Source organism: Cryptomeria japonica, chromosome 1 (assembly GCF_030272615.1).
Source record: "Cryptomeria japonica chromosome 1, Sugi_1.0, whole genome shotgun sequence".
NCBI classification, from domain to species: Eukaryota; Viridiplantae; Streptophyta; class Pinopsida; order Cupressales; family Cupressaceae; genus Cryptomeria; species Cryptomeria japonica.
In genome coordinates this window covers 412,990,629-413,016,294 of record NC_081405.1, presented here as the reverse complement: position 1 = coordinate 413,016,294, position 25,666 = coordinate 412,990,629, and the positions used below count along the sequence as shown (strand labels likewise).

At 35.5% G+C, this 25,666-nt stretch overlaps 1 protein-coding gene across 1 annotated transcript; it reads left to right on the top strand.

The window, feature by feature from the left end:
* On the top strand, window positions 1-24,667 carry LOC131065473 (endoglucanase 24). Its single transcript, XM_057999974.2, has 6 exons — window positions 1-520; window positions 613-905; window positions 1,782-2,222; window positions 23,470-23,617; window positions 23,699-23,865; window positions 23,949-24,667. The coding sequence occupies exons 1-6, from the start codon at window positions 316-318 to the stop codon at window positions 24,288-24,290; spliced, it is 1,596 nt and encodes a 531-aa protein (XP_057855957.2). The 5' UTR covers window positions 1-315; the 3' UTR covers window positions 24,291-24,667.
* The last annotated feature ends 999 nt before the right edge of the window (window positions 24,668-25,666 follow it).

The window sequence follows — 25,666 nt, the reverse complement described above, 5'->3', positions numbered from 1 at the left end:
AAGAGAAACAAGTGAGAACATAAGTAGCCCCGCCATGCAGGAAGTAAAAACCCAAAACCCAAACAAAACAAACACCAGTTGCGCTTTGAGCTCGAGCTAGATCTAATATGTCGGTGTTCGTACCTCACATTTTCTTCAGATCTACCTACCATTGTTACTTTCAGCAATTCGGCCATTGATGTGGACACTAATGACACCACTGGCAATTAGACCCATGCTTCCCTCTAATCTCTCCATTTAGTTGGGTAGCGTGGAATTTGCATTGCAATCTCGTTGCAGATGCACAAGCAAGGTTCAGAGTAGAAAGGAAGGGCGATGGCTAAGCATTTGGACGAGAAATCGAAAGGATGGATATGGTGGGGGGTGGCGTTGGTCATTGCAGCATTTGTGGTAACGGCAGCAGTCCTCACTATCAGGCACAAGAAGCATTCACATCACCAATCCAGCTCCCCTGGTGCCATTTCTCAGAAATATGACCAGGCCTTGAAGGTCGCACTCACCTTCTTCGACATTCAAAAAGGTTTGTTTCTTTCACAATGCCTGCTTTCATGCTTCTCGATCTCGATCCCAGTCTCTTTAATGCTGATGCATTTCATCATTCGGTGCATCCAGCTGGGAAGCTCCCTGCTGATAACCCTGTCTCTTGGAGAGGGGACTCCGCTCTTAAGGATGGGCAGGACGTGAGAGCAGATCTATCCAAAGGAATGTACGATGCAGGGGATCACATTAAGTTTGGGTTGCCAATGGCATTTACAGCCACGGTTTTGTCCTGGGCTGTCTTGGAGTATGGAGATCGCATGGAGGCCGCCAATGCCAATACCAAAGCCGACGCTCAGGATGCTATCAAATGGATCACAGATTACTTAATCAATGCCCATCCTTCACCCAATGTTTTGTATGTTCAGGTTTGTTTTTCTCAATGTACCCACTAAATTAAACCCCATCTACACAGTTTTATCCAAAAAGCACCTAAAAATTCACTAAGATGGACTGTGGAACTGTAATGCCCTTAAATTTTTTCTTGTTAAGCCTTTATGAAGTTTGAACTAAAGATGAGGATTGAGATTAAAAACCTCAGAACATATTTTCTACAACAAGGTGGTCCGTTGTTATCACAGAACTCCACTATTCTGAGTATCAGGGTTTTCATGGCAAATTTTAGCCCATTTTACATGGATGTCAGTTTTGCTTACAAACGCAAAGTTAGATCTGGTGGCTTTGGTTACTGGCATAATACATCCTTTTTGTTTAATTTGTATTAACATTGTCCACCACTGCCAAGTCAAGTCAGATCTTGTGGCTTTGCTCACATGCATAAACACATCCTTTTTGTTTTATTTGTATTAACATTGTCCGCCACTGCTCATCTGTCGCTTTATTGCATCTCTTAAATTTTGTATCTGCTCAACAGCATATAGAGAATGCACGCTCTCTTATTAGTCTGCACTTTAGCCTGGGCAACAAAATACCCCCAACTGCTCCTGTTACAAATTACGTCGACTTTTGATATTGATAGTTTAGTCACGAACAAACACTATTTTGAAGGGCTGCACTTGATATGCAAGTAGTCAAGGACAAACACTTCTTTGCAACACTGGCTAATTAGTCAAATGGTTAGTAGCCAGTAGTCAATCTTCACTCTGATTACCATAATACACATTATAATAGCAAGATTTAAATATCATAAATATGAGTTAATTTTTTTCTTTTTGGTTTATTCAATGGCTGAGAGATACACTTATTTTGAAATAAAATAAAATTATGCACTCTTTTTGTGTCAGGTGGGCAATGCAACTCTTGATCATCAGTGTTGGGAAAGGCCTGAATCAATGAAGGAGGAAAGGCCAACACTTCAGGTGGACACCTCCATTCCTGGGTCAGACGTTGCAGCAGAGACAGCTGCTGCAATGGCATCAGCTTCATTGGTGTTCCGCAAGACTGATTCTGCATATGCAGATAAACTGATTCAGCACGCAGAACAATTATTTCAGTTTGCTGATTCTTATAGAGGATTGTATAGCCATAACATCCCTTCTATCCAGATCTTCTATAATTCAACTGGATATAAGGATGATCTTCTGTGGGCTGCAGCTTGGTTATATCATGCAACTCACAACGAAACATACTTGAACTATGTTTCAACAGAGAATGGGCAAACTTTTGCCCGGTGGGGAGCAGCTCCAACTTGGTTCAGTTGGGATGACAAACATGCTGGGGTGCAGGTATCGTTTAAAATCTTTATAATCAAAATGCATTAGCTGAATTTTAATTCTGTAGTCGGTTCTCCTACATTCATTCCATTGTCTAATGATCATGGTAAACTTGAAAAGGGTTTTGTGGACCCCAATGTCTTCCAGGTTGGTTTCCACCTTTCTCCCCATCTTTCCCACCGTCTCTTTTTGGGTTATGAAAACTAGCTATACTGCCCAACCAAGATTGACCCTCCATCTAAACTAATACAATCTCACTTTGGTTGTTTTTTAGAATGGAAAAAAATAAAATTGATTATAATAGGTCATCTGCAAATTGAAAAATTAAAAAAGTATTACTTTAGTTACTATACTATATTTGTTAAGCATTGTGATGCAGGAGCAATTCCAGATTAATCTTAGGTCTTTTTTTTGTAGGAGCTGGTTGTAGATTATTGTTTGTTATCTAGGTTACCAGGTTTGGCCCCCTAGACCCCTGGTACTGGTCCGGTCCGGTCCTGGTTCGGGGTTCTAGTCTGGTTCACCTATGGGCCGGACAGGGTCCGTGATTCACAGGCTTGGTTCGGATTTAGGTGTAATGTCCCCTTTTCTTTGAGCGATAATAAATTAATTAAATGTTAAATAGTCTTAAGTCCTATAGGATTATTTAAATTTAATTAATTAGCAGCTGGACATACTTTATTTTATAAAGTGACTTTATAATAATGTCAATGACAAATTATAAAGTAAAGTCACTTTTGAGGGGAAAAGTAAATTAAAAGAGAAATAAAATAAAGTATTACTTTCAAAAAGGAAAAGTATTATAAAAGGAGAAAAAAGTGCAATGAGGATTCATTCTTGACTTGTTATTTTGAAAGAAGCTTTTCCTTGAGAGCTTAGCTTGCAAGTTCAATAAACCCTAGGACGGAAACCCTGGAGGTTTTGGCTGTTTGGACGATAACCTAGATCAGCCCACTTGGTGAATTCATCTTAGGATTCACAATTGCACATCATTGACCAGTTTTCATTGAGATTCGATGATCTATCTTGTAGATTTTCAGAGGGTTTGTTATTTTATGTATGGAGGCATTTCGAGTACGTGTTACTTGATGGCATTAGGCATCTTTTGATTTGTAAACAGTAATACTTTTTTATATCAAAGAATACCATTGGTTTATTTAGATTCTCTGTATTACATTAATTGATTTCCTTGAAAATTTGTATTGTTGATCTTGCATGTTCAATTTATATGTTTGCATGTCACAATATTATATTATGATGAAACAAAATATGAGCAAAAACGAAAACCCATATCAGATTTGAAGCAATATCGGAGTCTAGGATATTTCAGTGGTATCAGAGCTGGTGATCTTGCCAGCCTGTTAGGGTTTCAACAGCGTATGTCAGATTTTGCAGTTGCATGTGTGTTGGATGTTATTTCATGGCAATTTGGTGAATACCCAGATGATTGCATGTCAGTTTAGGAGCAGTTTATGAAGAGGTTTACAATTGCATGTTATTTCCAAGCAGTCCTAGTTAGTGGATTTGCATTGCATGTCAATTTGGTGGATACCTAGATGGTTGCATGTTACTTTTGATTAGTTTGGAGGATACCCAGATGGTTGCATGTCAAAATTTATGGTTGCATGCTGCTTCTCATCAGTTGCATGTCAGAATTTATAGTTGCATGTTGCTTCTAATTAGTTGCATGTCAGTTTGAAATCAGTTGTTTCAGCCACATACAACAAGTTTATAAAGGTCACAACAATGGATAGAATTATAGATGGAAGATTGCCACCTACTTTCCTTTCAAAATCAGTGTCACATACAGTAGGTGTAAAAAAAGGTTACAACAATGGATAAAGGCATTACAAGTTCATCAAGGAAGGATAGAAGGGATAGTATATGTCCACAAAGAAATGATCTACGTATGGACGAGCTTATGAATGGTATGAATGACTTCTTTCAAGCATTTCAAAAATATCAATCAGATATGTTATTATTGTTACAGAAATTGTTTTTGGAAGAAGCTAAGAAGATGGATAAGAGGCATAACTACGATGAACACATTGAAGTCACTAAAGATGAGCATATAGATCATTCCAATGCTGAAAATCATTTGAAGAAGAGGCACATGAGACTTGTGGCAGCTATTGTAATGTTGCTGAAAGGAAGGAAGTTAATTTTGATTTGGTTATGCATAATAACATCGGTACATTAATTTTTCATGAACCGGTACTTGAACATGCATCTACAAATGTGGATGTTGTGACTAATAAGGATGACAAAATAGTAGCCATGGGTACAAATTCAGATTTAAGCAATTTTGAAAGAGACATTGTTCATACATATGAAATTTTTTTGGATCAAAGACTTCTAGCACAACATGATTTGAATGATCAATCTATGGCTGAGGAAGAATATGTGGAAGAGTGTGTGGAAAAGAACATTATTTCAGATTGAAAAGATATCACGAAGAACTCAAGGAATCCACCTATGTTTCAGCATCACACCATCACGACTCTTGGGTGGGACATAACACTTCAAAAGAGAAATTTTGTGAAGAAGTGGTCAAGGAGGTAGCTGATTTTGAGATGCATGACTTTGAATGCAAATCAGAAAAACAATTCTCTAAGGCAGCCACACCTATGGGGCAACTTTCACATGAAGATGCAAATTTCAGTCATGAGATAGGTGCTACAACTTTTGGATCAATCAACAATGATGTGCATAAGAAGGAGCTCGCAGATTTAAGCTACTTGCAAGGTATGACCGCCCTTAGTAATTTTGATATTCCTTGTTTTGTACACATGATTACATTGGAGGAATACTTGTCAAGATTAGATGAGGCATATTGTCTTAGAGAGCTGATTATAAAGACTAAGAGATTGCCTAACAAGAAGATCCTACAATTTGATAATGTTTGGTTTGTCATGGATACTTCACCATGGAGTTGGTTGGAGGCAAAAAACATAACAGCTAAGGAGGTGCAGGTATGGATCAGTTTTATGATAGCTAAGGCAGCTAGGAGAACATGTGACTTCTTCCTGAGGGGATCAAATGGTAATGGATCCTTGTTTGTTGGTGATAGTGGAAGCATTCCCAAGATGATTCTAGGTCTGATTTTTCGTTCCAGCAGTGTTGTTGCCTTTTGCACCAGCAATATGGAGAGCATATACATGTCTGATTTTGCACACATGATGGATACCTTTCAGATTTTTATGAGACCCATCCTTCCTAGAGTGATACACTTTGATGGAGATTTGATGAGGGACATTTATCCCTTCATTTGCAGCCTATATGATGATGTTCATTCACCCCACTCTTGGTATAAGGGTGAATGGAACAGCCGGTTTCTTTTGGACAGCGGTTTGTCACACAATGTTTTTCATGATTCACATGCTTCCGTGGTGTCTAGAGAGAGTCTCTACAAGGATTTTTTAGTTTATATCAGAGTAGAGCAGCATAAACATGGTGGAGCAAAGCAGAACTTTGGTAAATTTGCTAACTACATGAAGAGGATCATTGTTCTTTTGAGAGTTAGAGTCTTCAAGATTCTCTTCACATCTATGTTGCAGCATTGTATACTTCATGAGAGACCATGCAAAGGTCCTAGATTAATTTGGGATCCAGGTATTGGCTGGACCATTTGAGCTTAATGCAGATTTGATACATGTGATTGCTTGAGAACAAGCAATTTTGGGGTGGGAGGACTGTAATGTCCCCTTTTTCTTTGAGTGATAATTAATTAAGTGTTAAATAGTCCTAAGTCCTATGGGATTATTTAAATTTAATTAATTAGCAGTTGGACATACTTTATTTTATAAAGTGACTTTATAACAATGTCAATGACAAATTATAAAGTAAAGTCACTTTTGAGGGGAAAAGTAAATTAAAAAAGAAATAAAATAAAGTATTGCTTTCGAAAAGGAAAAGTATTATAAAAGGAGAAAAAAGTGCAATGAGGATTCATTTTTGACTTGTTATTTTGAAAGAAACTTTTCCTTGAGAGCTTGAGAGCTTAGCTTGTAGGTTCAGTAAACCCTAGGACAGAAACCCTGAGGTTTTGGCTGTTTGGACGAAAACCTAGATCAGCCCACTTGGTGAATTCATCTCAGGATTCACAGTTGCACATCATTGACCAGTTTTCATGGAGATTCGATGATCTACCTTGCAGATTTTCAAAGGGTTTGTTATTTTATGTATGGAGGCATTTCGGGTACGTGTTACTTGATGGCATTAGGTATCTTTTGATTTGTCACAGCAGCATCTGTTTGTAAACAGTAATACTTTTCTATATCAAAGAATACCATTGACTTATTTAGATTCTTTGTATTACATTGATTGATTTCCTTGAAAATCTGTATTGTTGATCTTGCATGTTCAATTTATATGTTTGCATGTCACAATATTATATTATGATGAAACAAAATATGAGCAAAAACAAAAACCCATATCAGATTTGAAGCAATATCGGAGTCTAGGATATTTCACCAGGTTGAACCCAAGGGTCTAACAGCCCAAAAAAGGTTTTTTTTCTTTGCAAAATTTAATTTTTTTGATTTCCACCACATAAAAAATTAAAATATAACCATAAAAGTGAGTTTTAAAACATAAACTTGGCTCATTTCACACAAGCAGCATGACTACAAGCAAGGGGAAACGAAGATGTGGGATATAGAGCCAGAGCATACTGATTTGGTTGCTTTCACTTCTCAGCTTGTTGCATTTGATGACTTAGATAACAAGCAAACTTAAAGTGCAAGTGCAAGTGTAAGTGGTATTGGCATTGGCATTGATTCATCTAATGTCAATGTCAATGATGAGGAGGAGGAGAATGAGGATGATGAATTAGAGAATCCATTTGATGATCATACTTTAAATTGTTGAAAGTTGAAACAATGATACTTGAATATTTTATCATTTTGATAGTAAACTTGATGTATATGATGCTGTTATGGTATGATCATGATGCTATGATTACAAGTTTATGTTGGTTTTGTTGTTTATATGATGCTATGTGATATGTTAATCTTAATTCATGCTTATATATATATATATATAATTTACATGTTTTTGTACTAACAAACCCAAACCTCTTTCCAAAATTTTACCGTACCGGCGTATCGGTTCTTCGAACCCGAACCAGTGCCCGAACCCGAACCGGCAACCTAGTTTGTTATTTTTAACTTTGCTATCTTGTGGTGGATTTAGTCTCCTTTCTCATGGGCAGCTGGCGGTGGTATCCTTTATCTTGCCTTATATTAGCAGCTGTTTCAAGACATTTAATTGTTATTCTGTGGTGGCACCTTATTTCTCTGTTTGGCAGATTCAAATCTCCGGGTATGGTCAGCAGCTACTGTTAGTATTGACTGGGTTATTTTTAGTGTATTCATTTTTTGAAATGGGTAATTGCTGTTAGAGCTGGTAGTTGCCCCTGTTGTTTTTGGATCGTTTTTAATTATGGCATGAGATTGGTATTAGTATGTGGGTGACTGTTGTTAGACTTGTTAGAAGTTCTTACTGTTTTTTGTGATAATTTTAAATGTGGTGTGGAAGTGTTATTTGTGTGGGGGTGATAAAATGTTTTAGCCCAAAACATTTTGGTTGTAGTGGGAAAACAAATGAGCTGGGACCTTTGAGAGGAGTATGACTAATTGGGAATTTGATCACGGAAGGTTCTTAAGTTATGTTTACTGATTTTTTGAAGGGTAGAGATAGACCTTTTTGATCTATTGTAAATGCCTCGACGATTTTTCCTTTTTCTTAGGGGCATGTAGAGGGCTATTGGGGTACGAGACCATGCCATGTAGCCTATCGTTGGATTTGGGTGTGTCAACAATGCATAATACTTTCTCATTTCTTTTTGGGGAGTGGTTCTCAAGATATGATTGATTTATTGATGAGGATCAAGGTTTATTGGCTACTTGGGCAATTTAATGTTATTACACTAGTGCCATGCTATGTGGTAGTTGATGATTAAGTGATATTAATGTCATATCAAGTAAAAATACTTTATTATGGACACTTGGGCTAGGTGCCTAGGGTTTGGAGTATGGCAACGAATAAATAGAGGCTGCCCAACCTCAAGACATTCATTGTGTGCTCATTTCACATATTTTCAAATCTTAATTGGGCAGCTATTGTATTTAGAGCTCATTTATTGATTTAGGGACAAAAACCCTGGGATCTAGAGTTCAAAGGACAAAACCCTTCTAGTTTCTTATGGGCAATAGCATACAAGGATCACATTGAACTGCAATGAGCAATCATTCTTTTTTTTCTGTTGGCAAATTGATTTGTGGGATGGCTAGAACAACATTATATAGTATAATTTTATTAGATGTTATTATTCCTCCATTGATGTATTCCAACAAAATTTTGTTAGTAAAATATAGCTATATTGTTATTGTTAGGGCTTACTTTGTTTATGTAGTGCATGTTAGTTTTTAGTGATCAGATTAACAAATAGGTAGTAGAAACAAAATACACAGTAATGCAAAGCACACAACACAAGTATACCTTGGGAAAACCTCCCTCTTGGAGGAAAAACCCAGCAACCAAAGTCTCAAATCTAAATATTATTAAGGGCAGAAAATAGTTACAACTTAGCCCTGCTAGGGCACAAATATGAATGTCAACTAAACATACTTATCTGATGTCCTGATCAGATCTGAATATGATCGAATCATTCAGAATATTACGTGCAGACCCAGACCTTGAGGGAAATTTGCTGGTCCTCATATGAATTTGTCAGCCTTGAATGGAAGTATGCTCAACTTATATGATGTTCGCCCAGCCTAGAAGATAGTTCGTCAACCTCATATGATAGTTTGGCAGCTCTTGAATGCCTTTGCTCGGCACATGAATTGCTTCGCTCAGCCCTTGAACAACTTCAGCAACCCTTGTATAAATTCGTCACACTTGTAGATTCGCTGATGTTGCATATGCTGATCATGTAGCAGACCTTGTGTAGCAGCAGTCATAAGTTCACTTGCTTAGATTGTGTTTGTGATCCTCAAGTCTCCTTACATATAGGAGATTAAGCATAACATAATACTTGGTGAGCCTTGTGTATTTTGCCGCCAAGCTATAATAATTCAAATGTATTTCCTATGCATTACAAATAGGCCTTGACCTATATAATTTACAAGTTACAAGTTACATGTTCAATAGGGCCCGACCTGTTGAGTTACAAGTTACATAAAGGATAGGTCTTGCCCCATAACCATTACAAGTCACATAAATTGAGTGCCCAAATGGGGCCTACCCTTTCAATGTTCACAAGTTACATTAAGTTCCATTTGGGCCTAGCCCAATTACATGATATAATTAATCAATATGCAAGTTACATAAGCATCCAAATTTGGGCCTAGCCCTATACATTAAATGATTACATCAATATAATTAATTTTATGGCCAAGGGCCACATTAAAATAAATTAATTTAGGGATTTGACCTAGCTACATTTCAACACTCCCTCTTAGCTAGGGAGGATCCCTTAAATAATCAAGTTACAACATGACCATGCTTCATGGACTCTTTCCATGATATCCATCATGCATGCCTACAGTTGATGAATTCAATATACATCATGGACTCATTCCATGATATTCATCATGCATACCCGCAAAGGATGAATCCTAAGTACATCATGGACTCATACCTGCAGAGGATGGGTCCACCTTGCATTGCCCACAGAGGGTGGTTCCACCTTGCATTGCTCGCAGAGGGTGGAGGATACAACACAATGTATCATAGAAGCTGAGACTCCCTCTCAGCCAAAGCACACTTCTGAAGTATTTAACCTCAGTCAATCAAGAGGCTTGCTGATGTACTTCAACTAAGTGGCATCTATCTTGCAAGAAGTCATACTGCTTCCTTCAAAGCCTTCTTTGATGCAACATAATCTACTTCAGTTCTCAATACAACTGAAGACTGTTACTACATATAGCGGATATAGCGGATGCTTCTTTAAGGAAGTACTTCAAGCTATAGCCAATGCATAGCAGCTATCTAGAGTTTATCAAGAATCCCATCAATTACTAGAACTCAGTTGGATCTGCAAAATCAGAGTTAGCTGTAGAAGCATTGCAATCCATTAGTCAAGATATCAATTCATTGGATCCTTGGCATACTTCTAACTCTAGAGAGTAATGCATTAGGCCTAGTTTTATTCTGAAAATAACTCTTTCTAGTTAGAAATCATATGTAAATCAGAATTAACATTTCAACATTAAACCGATAGGATCAACATCATGCTTACAAAATCCTAAATTTATAGAATATTGTCAATTCTTTCATCAAAGCATTTTACTGAGGATTGTAGGGAACATAGAACTCTCTCTTAATCCTTAATATAAAGCTATGACAACGAGATCTTATGAAGATTACATAATATAAGAATCCATTAAGGAAAACAACCATCATAAGTTTTCATAAATCAAAATGAGAAATGCTAATTTTTCTTTTCCCTTACTTTCACTTTCTATGAAAAGGACCCATAGCACAATCATTATGAACATGGCATACCTTCAACCATCTTCTCAAGTGAAGGAATGAGCTGAAAGCTTGTATAGGCTCTCATGTCTATTACCAAGCTCCCTCTGAAGCTTGAAGCATATTAGTTCAAGACTATCTCAAAGAGAAACATCAATCAAATATGATTCAACATCCCAATAGAATGAATTAGTAATAACATGAAAATTCATGAACATGATTCAAATATAAAAGAACTTATCTCTTTATTGGCTAGACTCCCACACAATCCACCAACGTTCTTAAGCTATTCCATTTTCAAGCCCATGGATCTTTGATGGCTGCGTGCCCTTCGACCCTTGCCATCACATATCATCTACCTTCAGCTCAGCGACGACATATTGGAGTTACATGCAAGGATCGCTTGGAACTGTTGGCATAACAAACTGTAGTATTTCGATCATACGCAAAGATTTCGGGGATTATGAGATACTAAGATTACTACCAAAATGTAGTCATGCATTTCATCTTGATTGCATCAATATTGTGGTTGTTTTCCCATATAACTTGACGACTTCGAGGTAAAGGGTTTTGGTCAAGAATGGAAATTCATTTTCCCTCAATATGTTGTGACTATATACAATTTGAACTTAGGTTGGGTAATGACCAAATACAAATTGTGCCATAGATCGCTAATTCTAAAATCAGAATCGCCCTTACCATGTTAATGCATGGTAGCTACGGTAAGATAAATGATTGAATGAGAGATAAATGAAGTCTCTCATTCAATCATTTATCCTATCGATTATACTATTAAGAAAACTTCAAGCTATTTTATTTGATAATCATTCCTCATTTATATCAATATCGATAATCATATTATGGCATGGCACATTGGTGATAAACGATAGTTATCAGGTTAACCATCTATCCCGATCTATATTGGATGTGTTCCCAACAAATGAAATAAGATTATCGAGTTGCTATTGGGTGGCATAGTATGCACCGTTTAATATATACAACCTTTAGTTAGTGATCGGTGTCGGTTAACATAGACACCGATTACTATCGGTTAATATGCCACGCCAAACAACACCGTTAATACCGATTGGCATATATATTATGTTACGTGAACCCCGATTAATATCGGGCTGGTAAATAATTAAAACACCGGTTGTTAACATATGCAAAGGGGTGCGATCAAGTAGTGTCTTGATCCTCCCCTCTCATATATATATATATATATATATATATATATATATCATTTGGTATTTGTGAAGAGGATATTGAAATCGATAAATACTCCTCTTACCTGCCAAACAAAGAAGATAGTCAGAATTATAATAGAGATAGATAATACATAGATATAAAGAATAAAATTAGAATACATCTTGCATATTGAATTGTAAATTGAACAACATTTACATACTAGAGTTATTGATTGTCAAACATAAATCGATGTGTCCAAGATTAGTTTGCTATGTGCATGGAGATGAATTTGCAAATAACCTTCACCTTTCAACCCTGTGAATTGCCTTAATTCAAATTTGGTGGCTCTCTCTGGTTGATAAATTTGATATGAATTCAATGTTCGAGTCAATATATACACTAACTTCTCAATGAGAGCAAACTGTACATCGCTAGTCCAAGGAATATGAAGATGCTCACGGTCATCAATCACTCTTCCTAAATGAGGTCGCTGTGATATAATATGGTTAATTTGCATAATTCGAATACCTTCAATCATAGTATAAAACTACACAACATTCTTTAACGGAATGTAAATTGTTTTCCAAATATTGAACAAATAACAGTAAGATAACTGTGCCTGTGCAAAGAACTGAAAATGTCATATGTTGATCACACTTGATCATGTTATTGTATTATTGAATTGCAGTTAAAATAATGACTGATCAGAAGAACTAAAACAAGTGTATGTCTTCAGAAAAACAGTGTACATAAGCCAAGTTGTCTTTCCAGCCAATGCGTAAAACTAATCAGAAGGAATGCAGGATAATTATGTAAGCACCAACCACTCAATTGAAGAGACACATTGTATAGTTGAGCACAAACATATGATTGATAGATACCAAAAAAAGAACCGAGGCCACAAAATCTCCATGGTGGGAGCGCCCACATCATTCTAACTGAATAATGTCTATTCAATAGGTTAGATACTTCTATTTTGCATTGTTCTTAGGTTTCATCATCAAGAAATTGAACAAAGTCTCAAGTATATTCAGCTTTAATGAAAAGAAAGCAGAAACTAATCAAGCATTACGATTTAATAAATGTTTACTTCAAAATGTAATAGGAAGTGTTCCCCATACAAACTAAATACCAAGCATATGTGCCACGATGAATGAAGAAGAATATACCACTATATATTATATGTTTCCAACTTTATGATATATTCAAATCACCGCAACAAAGCATCATCAATATTCAGATCAATAACATCATTGATATTTGGATCATTGCATATTCCTCATAGCAAATCATGAATTTGGGTTAAGAATAATGTTGAGGTATGCATACTCAATATAGAGAATAACTGAATACCAACTTCCATAACTCGAACTAGGGTTGGAACAAATTCTTAACACAGACAAAGCTCGAACTAGGGTGACAGTCACAAACCCTAGGATGACAATTATACAAACCCTTAATAAAATACAAGGAATACTAGGGTTTGAAGCTAGAAGAAAACAAATGCACAAAACCAACATATCTTTGATGAGATAGTTAACAAACAAGAAAAGCCCGTGCTCTAGTTAAGACCCCAAACTAGGGTTACAGAACAAAATGCTAAAAGAACTAGTACCAATAACAACAAAGCAAACAGATACAAATCCTCAAACTAAGCGAACCTTTAACAAAAGTAAACAAATGAGAGTAGAGGAATAAGGACACCTGTATTCTAAGATTTTATTTGAAGCCTTCATACTCTTGTTACGGCCCCATCGATGCCCTCAATCTTCAACTGTTATGTTGTTGTAGAACTATCTGATACAATCGATTCCCAATCATTCACACTAGACTTCTTCAGCCCTGGTCTGCAAAAAAAAAAGAATACAGGATCTACCTTCAAGCTGTTAGGCTTTATAGAAGGAACCTGCTTTGATACCATGTTAGTTTTTAGTGATCAAATTAACAAATAGGTAGCAGAAACAAAATACACAGTAATGCAAAGCACACAACACAAATATACCCTGGGAAAACCTCCCTCTTGGAGGAAAAACCCAACAACCAAAGTCTCAGATCTAAATATTTTTAAGGGCAGAAAACGGTTACAACTTAGCCTAGCTAGGGCACAAATATGAATTTCAACTAAACATACCTATCTGATGTCCTGATCAGATCTGAATATGATCGAATCATTCAGAATATTATGTGCAGACCCAGACCCTGAGTGAAATTCGCTGGTCCTCATATGAATTTGTCAGCCTTGAATGGAAGTATGCTCAGCCTATATGATGTTCGCCCAGCCTAGAAGATAGTTCGTCAACCTCATATGATAGTTTGGCAGCTCTTGAATGCCTTCGCTCAGCACATGAATTGCTTCGCTCAGCCCTTGAACAACTCCAGCAACTCTTGTATAAATTCGTCACACTTGTAGATTCGCTGATGTTGCATATGCTGATAATGTAGCAGACCTAGTTTGCTTAGATAGCAGACCTTGTGTAGCAGCAGTCATAAGTTCGCTTGCTTAGATTGTGTTTGTGATCCTCAAGTCTCCTTACATATAGGAGATTAAGCATAACATAATACTTGGTCGGCCTTGTGTATTTTGCCGCCAAGTTACAATAATTCAAATGTATTTCCTGTGCATTACAAATAGGCCTTGACCTATATAATTTACAAGTTACAAGTTATATGTTCAATAGGGCCCGACCTGCTGAGTTACAAGTTACATAAAGGATAGGTCTTGCCCCATAACCATTACAAGTCACGTAAATTGAGCGCCCAAATAGGGCCTGCCCTTTCAATGTTCACAAGTTACATTAAGTTCCATTTGGGCCCAGCCCTATTACATGATATAATTAATCAATATGCAAGTTACATAAGCATCCAAATTTGGGCCCAGCCCTATACATTAAATGATTACATCAATATAATTAATTTTAAGGCCAAGGGCCACATTAAAATTAATTAAGCTAGGGATTCGACCTAGCTACATTTCAACAATGCATTGTTCTTTTCTTCTTGGCATCGTTCTGGTATTAAAAAAAAAGAGAGACCAATCGGCATTGGTTGTACTGAAAACTTCCCAATCACAGATACAGGATGTACAGAAGGATTGGAAATCCACATACCAACAGCAGATATGTCTGATATCTTCAGCAAACACCAGCCAGAGTAGATCTTTCACCACCGTAGCTAGTCTTCTTCAAGAAGGATTTCGTCCTCAAGAAGGCTGATATGGGCCAAATCCAAATCTCCAGAACCTCACAAGGTTACAACCAAGAAATGAATAAACCCAACATATCCTCAAATGCACTCTTTCAGCTCTTTTATAACTTTCTGAATGTCCCTTGGCCTTCCATTTCCTTGTCTTTTCATTTTCTATTCTCACTTTATAATATTATCCTTATGATGCACTTTTTAAAAGGAATACTTTCACCACCGTAGCTAGTCTTCTTCAAGAGGGATTTCATCCTCAAGAAGGCTGATATGGATCAAGTCCAAATCTCCAGAACCTCACAAGGTTACAACCAAGAAATGAATAAACCCAACATATCCTCAAATGCACTCTTTCAGCTCTTTTACAACTTTCTGAATGTCCCTTGGCCTTCCATTTCCTTGTCTTTTCATTTTCTATTCTCATTTTAAAATATTATCCTTATGATGCACTTTTCAAAAGGAATAATATTACACTAATGGCTTATTAAATAATTAAACACGACTTTAATTATTTAATTACATCTTAAGCCAAAAGGGGACGTTACATTACATCAGCATATGAATTAACTTAAAATCAAGGGAACTCAACTAGAAATATGGATATAAGATTTTCAGGCAAATATTTACAATAATAGTGATACCTGCCAATATGATGAAGTTGATTTGAATCGATGTAATCCAAGCAGATTATCATGTAGCCTTAAAATATATTCATTTGATAAATATTGCAGTCCCAGAATGGTATGATTGAGTCAATAGGAAAAAACAGTACGACTTGGTAAGTTGTCTTCAAACCTGAGGTAAAGCCTATAGAGGTACAGCAGGCTTGGAGACTGAAATATGACCTTTTCAAACACCAAACCATGAATGATAAGGCAATGCCCTTATTGTTACTTAGAGATTTATCAACACAAACTGCAACTGTCAAATAATATAAGTCATTGAACACGAATCACCTCCAAAGGGAGCTGTATGACCTGATAATGTTAGAACAGAAAATAAAATATTTCCTTTATCAATTTGTACGTCCAGCCATCAGAAATATATGGAGTGTTAAATCAGCTCTTCAACAACCCAGAAATGCTGAATACAAAAAATCAAAGGAGTTGATTATCACATATAGGCTAAAATTAAGGCTAGAAATCCAATGCTCAGCCCAGACAGAGTCATGCCGAGAATTGGACAGTACAGCGTGTCAGAGGTAGGAACAGCCTAGAAGAAAAATATACACAAAAATCTGCACTCAAACTTGAACATGCATGGAGGGCTTTCGAATGAACAATACTTTAAACTTTTCACCACCTACAGCCTGCCAAACATCAGATATTTCTTCTGCATAGTACCGCTGGGATGATAGCTTCATACAGCAGCAGTACAGCCTGGAAAGGTAAAACAACTCTCCACAAACAAATATCAAAGCACTAATAATATAATATTATCTCAAACCCAAAATTGTAATTCATAAACTTGAATCAATAAACTGAAATTACAATTGTCAACGAAAAATCTCACATCAAAATTAGGAAATCATCAAACCTACTCCCAAACTGGGTGCCAAACTTATTGGTTGAAGCACCCTGTCAGTCGCTATAAGGAGCTACATTGAAAACTAGGAGTTTTTTGGTTCTTGAAACTTATAATTCTAGAGGGCTTTTGTTCTCAAGAAGAGAAAAAGAATGCAGGTTCACTCTTGAGAAATTAACTTGTTTCAAAAAGCAAGAAGACCCTTTTTGAAGACATTCCTCTCTTTTATAACTCTATCTTGAGGAAATAAAATAATAATATTTTGTTTTTGTCAATTATTGTTCAAAGCTATAAAAATATAATAGAGTGTCCTTTTTATTATCCTTTTTGTATCTTGGGTCTAGCAACATTCTATTTAATCACTTAAAACGCGCTTTTAAATCATTAAATACAAGTCGTCATTTAATTTATAATTTTTGGCAACTTAATTGAATTAATTATTTTTGCCCTTTTTAATCACCCCATTAGCCTAATGGGAAAAATTATGAAAAATAGGCTAAGGATTATCAGAAAACTTATGCTCCTGAAGGGAACATGGCATGTGTGTCTTTGGGTGATGTTATTGAGCTAGATGATGTCTTGTATGTTTCTAGTTTAATGAAGAGTTTTATTTCAGTTTCTTGCATGACTGTTCTACAGTGTATCGTTGAGTTTGATGGTCAGCAAGTGATCATTAAAAAAATTAGCCTTGAACAAAGGAATTTCAGGTGGTGGCCTTTATAGGATACATGCTGATCCAGTTGAGTAGGCATAGCAGGATGCCATGATGGAACATCCTTCCAACTTTGTGGAGACAGTTTTCAAAACCTACTGTGGAAGCAGTGATTGATTCTATGCATGCAACTGACAGGAGTACTAAAGGATGTGCTGACAAATTTATTGATTAAGATTAACTCTGAAAGAGGGAGTTGACCTTAATGAGACTCTTAGTCCAGTTACCAGAGGATTCTCTTAGAAAAAAGGAGTTGATTTTGCTGAGGCTTTTTCTTTATTTATGGGAGGTTTTGAGTTGCATGGGTGAGATACCCATGAATTCAGATTGATAAAGGATCTATATCGGCTGATGCATGCAATGCGATTTTTGTTTTTAGGATCAGTGAGTTTTTACTCATGTTGGATGTTTCCAAGTTGAGTGCAGGTTTTAATTCTTTTGACTTTATCCACCTATTTTGGACATGTATACAGATGAGTTTATTACTGCAGGGATTCCTGAACAACTCATGATGTGGTGTGACGAGAATTTGATTTATGAAGTTGACATGAAGGATGAGGGATGTTGGCAGGTTGCTGATGAAGTTTTCCTTGTACAAGGATTTTACACCTCAAAGTTTCTGAAGAGCTTTTAGTGTGCAAAAGGGAGAAATGATTTAGGCTAATATTTCTTCAGGTTCATAGATGGTCAACATGATGGCAGTGCCCCTAGCAGAGGCGAGGATCAAGATGCTTTGATAGTATTCTGGTTTGGTGAAAAACACCTTCTTCACAAGGAGGGAATGTTACAGTTTTACGTGTTGCTCTGAAGTTGTTCTTCCTTCAGCAGTGCAACAATACACTGCATTTTCCCCTACCTAGAGAAGTGTACCAAGCAATAGCCTTGCTCTGTGCATGTGGGTTGAAGACATAGTCAAGAGCAGGATCAACATGTAGCAACAGTGACGGTAGAGTTCACCTTAGTTTCAATGTAGCTGAGGGATCAGCATGGAGAGATTACAGTCATGCAGGAGAAAAATCCGTAGTTAGGTATGGTCTTATTTTAGATTAGTGCTCAGTTAAGCACTTGTTTTTGTGGATATAATTGAGTAACTACTTTAAATAGGAGCTACTTGTTAGACTTGGTTGATTAATTTGTCAAACTAGTTGATTGAACAGTCAAATCGAGTGACACTTCAGTGTGTTGTAAGACTAACTTGGAGCTTTACCTGACACCTCATCTAGTTGCTTTTAGTTTTTTAATGCACACATCTATTTAAAGGGCACACATTCTAATTTTAGTTATGATGCATATAGTCTTTCCTGAAATTGCATTCCAATGCTGCGGACTTCGTATCTGATTTAATGAGAACACCAGGTTTGAGTGTTCAATACTTTGTATTCCCTGTTCATTTTTTCAGCAGTATTTGTTAGCAGGTCTGAATATTCGAAGGTTATTGTTTTGATTGAAGTTTTTGCGTTTTTAAGTCGCCCAGTTTCTGAGTGCAAAATCTACTTACCAAGGTCTGAAATTAACATCAATAGAGTGATAGATGCCACTGAAATGTTTAATAACTTCCTTACCTATTTTCTGTGGACATTTTTTGTTCTTACTGAATAGATAACAGTGTGTATGATGCAATTGGAATGCTCTCCCAAACACTGCTATCCCTGCTCTACAGAATGTTTTTTATCCATTTATTGGGATACATAGCAATGGGCTATGATACAAATGAAAATTGTACTTCAAACCAAAGAAGCATTAATCGTTTGGGGAATTAATCGGCAAAACAAAAGTATAAGATTTTTTGAAAAAATCGGATTTACAAAAAATCGGATTTACAAAAAATCGTAAAAAATTGCAGAAAAGCAATCAAAAACTACTTTTTTATATATTTAAAGGCATCTCCATAGCATAGAGATATTGTAGGCAAATAAAATAGACACTTAAACACATGAATTGTAGAAAATAGATTTTCGTTTTTTATATTCATATCGCTGATTACATTGCACAAAACATAACACTATAAATAATATCTAGATGGTGATAGATGTCAAAATGTTGATTACAATATAGTTTTTGTCTTTGTACAAAGTCAACCTGTAAACTAAGTACAAAATTTCAAAAAATCAATACAAGTTGCCATAGATCTCGGGAGGATAAACAAAACATTTTTTGCTGTTTTTAGAGGTTGAGGCATATGAACATGTAGTCTTCCAATGTTTCATCTAAACTAAGATCTGTACACCTTTTTATTAGTTCAAGTTGAAGATACTTTAAGCTCTATGTTGCATATTTGAATCCCATTGAGCATTTTTGGTCATCTGTGAACATTTCTTTCTTTCTTTCTTTTTTTCTTGATTAAGAGAAGATCAATTTGTGTAGTATGAAGCAAGGGGAGGCTTATTTATGATTCTATGTAACAATTATAATGATGATGGTTTTGCTATATTCAAGTGTTAAGATACAAGGACTTAATTTTTGTTGTCCTCAATAATAGAGTGAACAAGGCCTACTAAAAGTTATAACATAATATCAAAAAGATATTGCATGTATAATACATGGAAGGTTCATATAACAACAATCACACTCTTAAGTTTTCAATGTAAGATGAAATTGGAGGTCTAATAGGTTTTATGCATACTCTCATCCCTGAAAGTAATAGTGTGCTATTGCTTGTATTGAAATATATATAGGATGAACATTAGATGGATAGGCATAGTTCCTTTTTAGTATGATGAGGGTCTCAATGAATGGGTTCCATTTAATAAGCAACATTATGTATTATTCCTGGTAAGCATTTATTCATAACAACAAATTTTAATACACTAAATTTTGATTAAAAAAATATAAAAAACTGAATGATACTTCTTCGAAATGTATTTGGTGAAAAAATAAGCAACCAGTGGAATGTCAACACCCCCCCACCCAATGTCACAAGGTTCCACTTTGAGGGAAAAAGTTTGAAAGAAAATTTGTGATTAAATTCACCTTTATAAATTTGGTTTTTTAAAATATAAGTAATAAATCAAGAAAAATAAAACACCATTATATTAAATTTGAATACATTATAATATAATATATTTAAAAATTTAATTCAATTATTATTAATAGATATATTAAATTTTAAATGTTAAATAATAAATATATTATAATTAAAATCTAATTTAAATATTTTAAAATATTTAATTTTAATACATTATAATAAATTTATAAAAGTTATAACATAATATATTTAAAAATTTAATTAAATTATTATTAATAGATATATTAAATTTTAAATGTTAAATAATGAATATATTATAATTAAAATATATTTTAAATATACATTATAATAAAATTTTAAAAGATATGATATAATATATTTAAAAATTTAATTTGATTATTATTAATTGAAATATTAAATAATGAATATATTATAATTAAAATCTATTTAAATATTTTAAAATATTAAATTTTAATACATTATAATAAAATTTTAAAATTAAAGAACAAATAGACATGTTTTAAATATAAAATATGAAAATATAAATTTTATTAGAAAACGCAAAAATTTAAACTAAAAATAAAAAATCTAAATATCAAATATTAAAACTATAGCAGCATCACAAACAAACCCTAAAATTTAAGTTCTAATTATTAAAAATTCAATATCGACATTACCCTTCTTTGACCCGAGGCATATCGTGAGTTCGAGATTCAGCAGACCAACTCACGACGCCATTCACAGGTTTCTTGCTCATTTTTAAAACTTAAAAGTGGGCCGCAACCTTCATCCCCTTACCCACCCCGAGAACTTCTAAGGGGAATGAATTGTCATATCATTGCCTAAAGAAAAGAAACCCCTTTCCTATTAATTCACCCATCGGGGTGGGTGGGAGATATAGCAGGGTGGGGGAACTTTAATTTGACCTCCACATAAGAGTTTCACCCAGCAGTAGAAGAATAGATCGATCCGCTAGCAAGTGTTCATTCCCCGCCCCTCCCTGATCCGGATTGAGTGATGGCCAGACGTTTCTGGATTCGATACCACACACTCATCCATCCTTACGTTAATTCATAAACTTTAGTCCCCCGCAATAACCCCTGCCGAATAGTAGGGGCGTTCCAACGAACGTGCTCTTCATGGCGAATAGTGGGGGCGCACTCGATTCCAGAACAATTTCCCAGGGTTCGAACCATAGAACGGGTTTGGCTGCTGCCAGAACTCCTACATTCCTTCCGGTCGAGCATTCTGAAGTTCCACCCTTTACAGGGGGTGTATAAAGATGGCCGGTTCGACTCCCCATCCGAGCGAGATTCGGACAATCTTCATCGCGATCGGGTTCCAAAATAGTTTCTTTGCTGTCGGTCCCCTGCCCAGCATTTGCCTACCCGTAAGTCTCGTTAATCGGCGGCAGATTCCAATATTGAGTTGGCCTTAGTCGGTTTATTAACGAACCGGAGAGAGCGAACGAATTAGCTCGCTCCGCTTGTTGGCGGGTTGCGTTATCGGCACTGGAATGATTCGTGTTTCGGGGCGGAAGGGGAATAGGGAGTCGGAAACAGAGAATACGAGGGATGAGTTTTGGGTGGGATATTTCATCGATTTATCGAGTCGCATGGATAGTGTGTTAAAAATACTGTTAAAAACTTAAAACTCCTGGTAACATATATATATAAAGCTTAAAACTAGATGTAAAAATGTTACAGTAATGTTAAAACTCTACGATTTATAGAAATCTAGATGTTATATATATGTATTTAAAACTTTAAATTTAATTGTATTTAAAGTTTTGAATCGGCTGACCATTTGCCTCCCGATAAATCATATATAACTGTTAAATCGGCTGACCATTTAACAATATTTTCATCCTTGGTCTAGACTCTACAATATGTATTTGACTCAAATTATGATTTATGGAAACCATTGTGTTCTATAACTTTAGTGTATATGTGTTTTTTTAGAATATTTTAAGAAATTATATATTTTCAAATGTTCAATAATTTTGTTTATTTATTACGGATTCTCGATTTTTAAAAATTTTTCGGCCAAAAGATTTTTTTTGCCAATTAAGATTTTTTCATCTTTGGTTAATGCTCCTGTTGTTTGACCTTTTTAACAACTGTAATTGGGACAAAATATGGTACGGCATATGACATATAAAGTGGCTTCGATCACTTACTCTTGTATTCTTTATATATAAATTTATAGAAATTACTGTTGGGTGATGTCTGCCAGTGTAAATTCTAAATATGGGGAGGATTGTCTGACATGAAGGATGAAAAACAAGCTTTCACTCTGAGCACAGTTAAAATGATCACGTTTGCAAGTTGTAGTGTATAGTTAGGATTTTCCCTGTACCTTCTTGATCAGTTGTATAGGCTTAAGGTTGGAGTTTTACAATGTCCATCGTTCATTGTAGGAGAGCATTGGCCTTTCAACAATATTCTGTTGGATTCTGCACTAATAATGGTAGCCTCAATGGATAGAGAATGTTTGAGTGATACGACTCTGATTTCAGATTCGTTGCATGTATTAGGCCGGTGGTTGGTGCAAACATTTAAAATGTTTCCAATTTTAAGTTAGTTAACCACTGGCTTGCTTAGGCAATTCTTGGCACATTTGAGAAAATCAGGGACCCGGTGAAAGAAATGGTGCGTAGGAGCTATTTAATTCTGCTAACTTGATTAGACAATTTTATATTACAATTTACTAGTAAATGGGTACCAATCTTCAACTTGTACATATAGCACACTGATGTTTTTCATTTGCAAGGTGTAACTTTGTGGACTAGGCTTATAGCCTGATTTCCGCGGATAGTGTATATTTTAGGATGAGTATAGCATTATCATCTTAAATTGATCTCTGCGAATATCCCATGAACTCCAGTTATGCAAGTTGCCATTTTGGTCGCATTACTGGCTGGAATGATTATCTACATTCAAATGTTTGTTTTAGTCTTGAATGCAAAAAGATTACAACTTTCACAGGATAAAAAGATTTACATTTTAAACAAATTATGCATTATATTTTATTTATCGAGTTCTAAACATAACCTTATGTGAAACATTGGAACACGAAATTGTTGTTATTGTTAAAATTCCATTATGGTGAATTTATTTTTAAATACTCACGATGTTGTTGCTTAGTGACATGAAAGATTACAATTAAGTTAATCACCTTGGATTCTATGGTTGCAGGTTCTTCTTGGAAGGATTCGTTTTTTTGGGTCAAAGACAGTGAGTTCTGAAGTGAATGTCAATCTTGAACAATACAGAAAGACAGCAAGGGACATCATGTGTGCTTTTCTTCCGAACTCCCCTACTGCCACTACCAATAGAACGGATGGTAAGGCTTATATAGGTATTAACAAGCTTTTTAATACTCTCTGTTAAGTGGATGGATAATTATAAGGGTGGGTTGGTACAGGAGGGCTTCTATGGATAACAGAATGGAATGCAATTCAGCATGGGGTGAATTCTGCTTTTCTTGCGGTGATATTCAGCGACTACATGTCAACGGCAGGAATTGAGACTTTCAAGTGTGGAGATAAAAGCTTTTCTTCGCAGGATTTACGCATGTTTGCATCTTCTCAGGTTCGCACCAAAAACCCACTCTAAAATTTCGAGCACAGTTTTCCATGGAATTGTCTTTGCTAAGAATGTTTTATGACAAGCAGGCTGATTACATACTAGGAGAGAATCCAATGAGCATGAGCTATTTGGTGGGGTATGGGAAAAAGTACCCTGAGCAAGTGCACCACAGAGGTGCGTCCATTCCTGTCGACGCATCCACTGGGAATGGTTGCAAGAGTGGATTTCTGTGGTTTAACGCCACTTCTCAAAATCCGAATGTGGCCACAGGAGCCCTGGTTGGAGGGCCTTTTCAGAATGACTCCTTCACTGACCTTCGCTCCAATTCCATGCAGAATGAGCCTACCACATACAACAGTGCTGGATTGGTAGGACTCTTATCTGGATTGCTTACCACTTCATCTCTCACTCAGTCATTTTCCTCCTAGCCTCTTCATGCCCCTGGTTGGAGGGCCTTTTCAGAGTGATTCCGTTGAACATTTGTTCCAATTCCATGCAAAATGAGCCCTCTAATTACAACCCTGCTGGATTGGTTACCAGTTGATCTCCCGTTTGCTCATTTTACTCCTAGCCTCGTTATGTATTGTATATTTAGGTGTCGCAATTCGATTCTTTAGTCTCCTTTATATTGTGCCTAATATGTAGTTGTGCGCATATTTGATTTCTAGTTTTAATAGAATTTCAGCTCTTAAATCATAATATTTTCAAATAATAGAAATCTTTCGGCATTCAGCGAACAGTAGGTTATTTTTTATTTGATATGAAATTTTTTTAATTTTCAGTAAATGGGATTGACTTTGGGAAATTTCATGGTTAAGTGTGTTTGAATTGGAATTTTCTGGAAGACCCAATGCATCACATCTGTGAGCATCGTCTAGATGCAATGAGTGCAACTATACCATTTATTGATATTTTCATGACAGAGGGTCATTGAGTTTGACACAAAAACTACACAGTTGAATCTTGAAAGCAATATCATAATTTATGATATTATGTTGTTTTAATTTTTTATGCAAATTATATTTTTATTATTTGTAATTATTTTTAAAAATTTAATTTAATCTAATTTAATATAAGTTATTTTTTTTAAGATAAAAAATGTGTATAAATAAAAACAATGCCTAATATTCTATTACCGTTCAAAACTTGTATGATTGAATTGAGAAGTCAAGACAAATGTTCATATATAAAAAATTTCACAATCCATAATTTGTTTTTGTGCCATATTTGAATTTGATTGTCTCTTTTTTGCATCAAACAAATAAACGTTTCGGATCACACTCTATGAGCCATCACAGAAGCTTAAGAGTAGAAAGATTGTTGCAGACCTGAGGAGATTATAAAGAGGTGGGGAAGAGGGTGGGGAGAAAAGAAAAAATATTCAATGTCTTTAGAAAACCAACAAACATAACAATCTAAAAGATACAATTAATAATAAGTAAAAATGATTGATCAAGGTAATAAGAAAGAAAACAAGATGAACAAAATTGAATTTAGAATTAGTACAAAGAATGTACCATATTGTCAAGATTATTTTTTTTTTGTAATGTCTTTCCTTAATTTGACCATTAAATAAAATATGAAGTTGTTATATGTGTTTTTGTTTATTTTTGTTTTGAATTACCTTGAAATGTGAACGTTAAAATGCTCAAGTCGATGCCTTGTACCATTAATTCAATTCAAAGATAAATTATCAATTAATCTTTCTTGGGACAACAAGCCTCTGTAAGTGATTAAATTAACTTCTAAGCACCATCTAGATGAGCAAAAAGTATATCTCGTACAATAAGATGGTATTTTGACT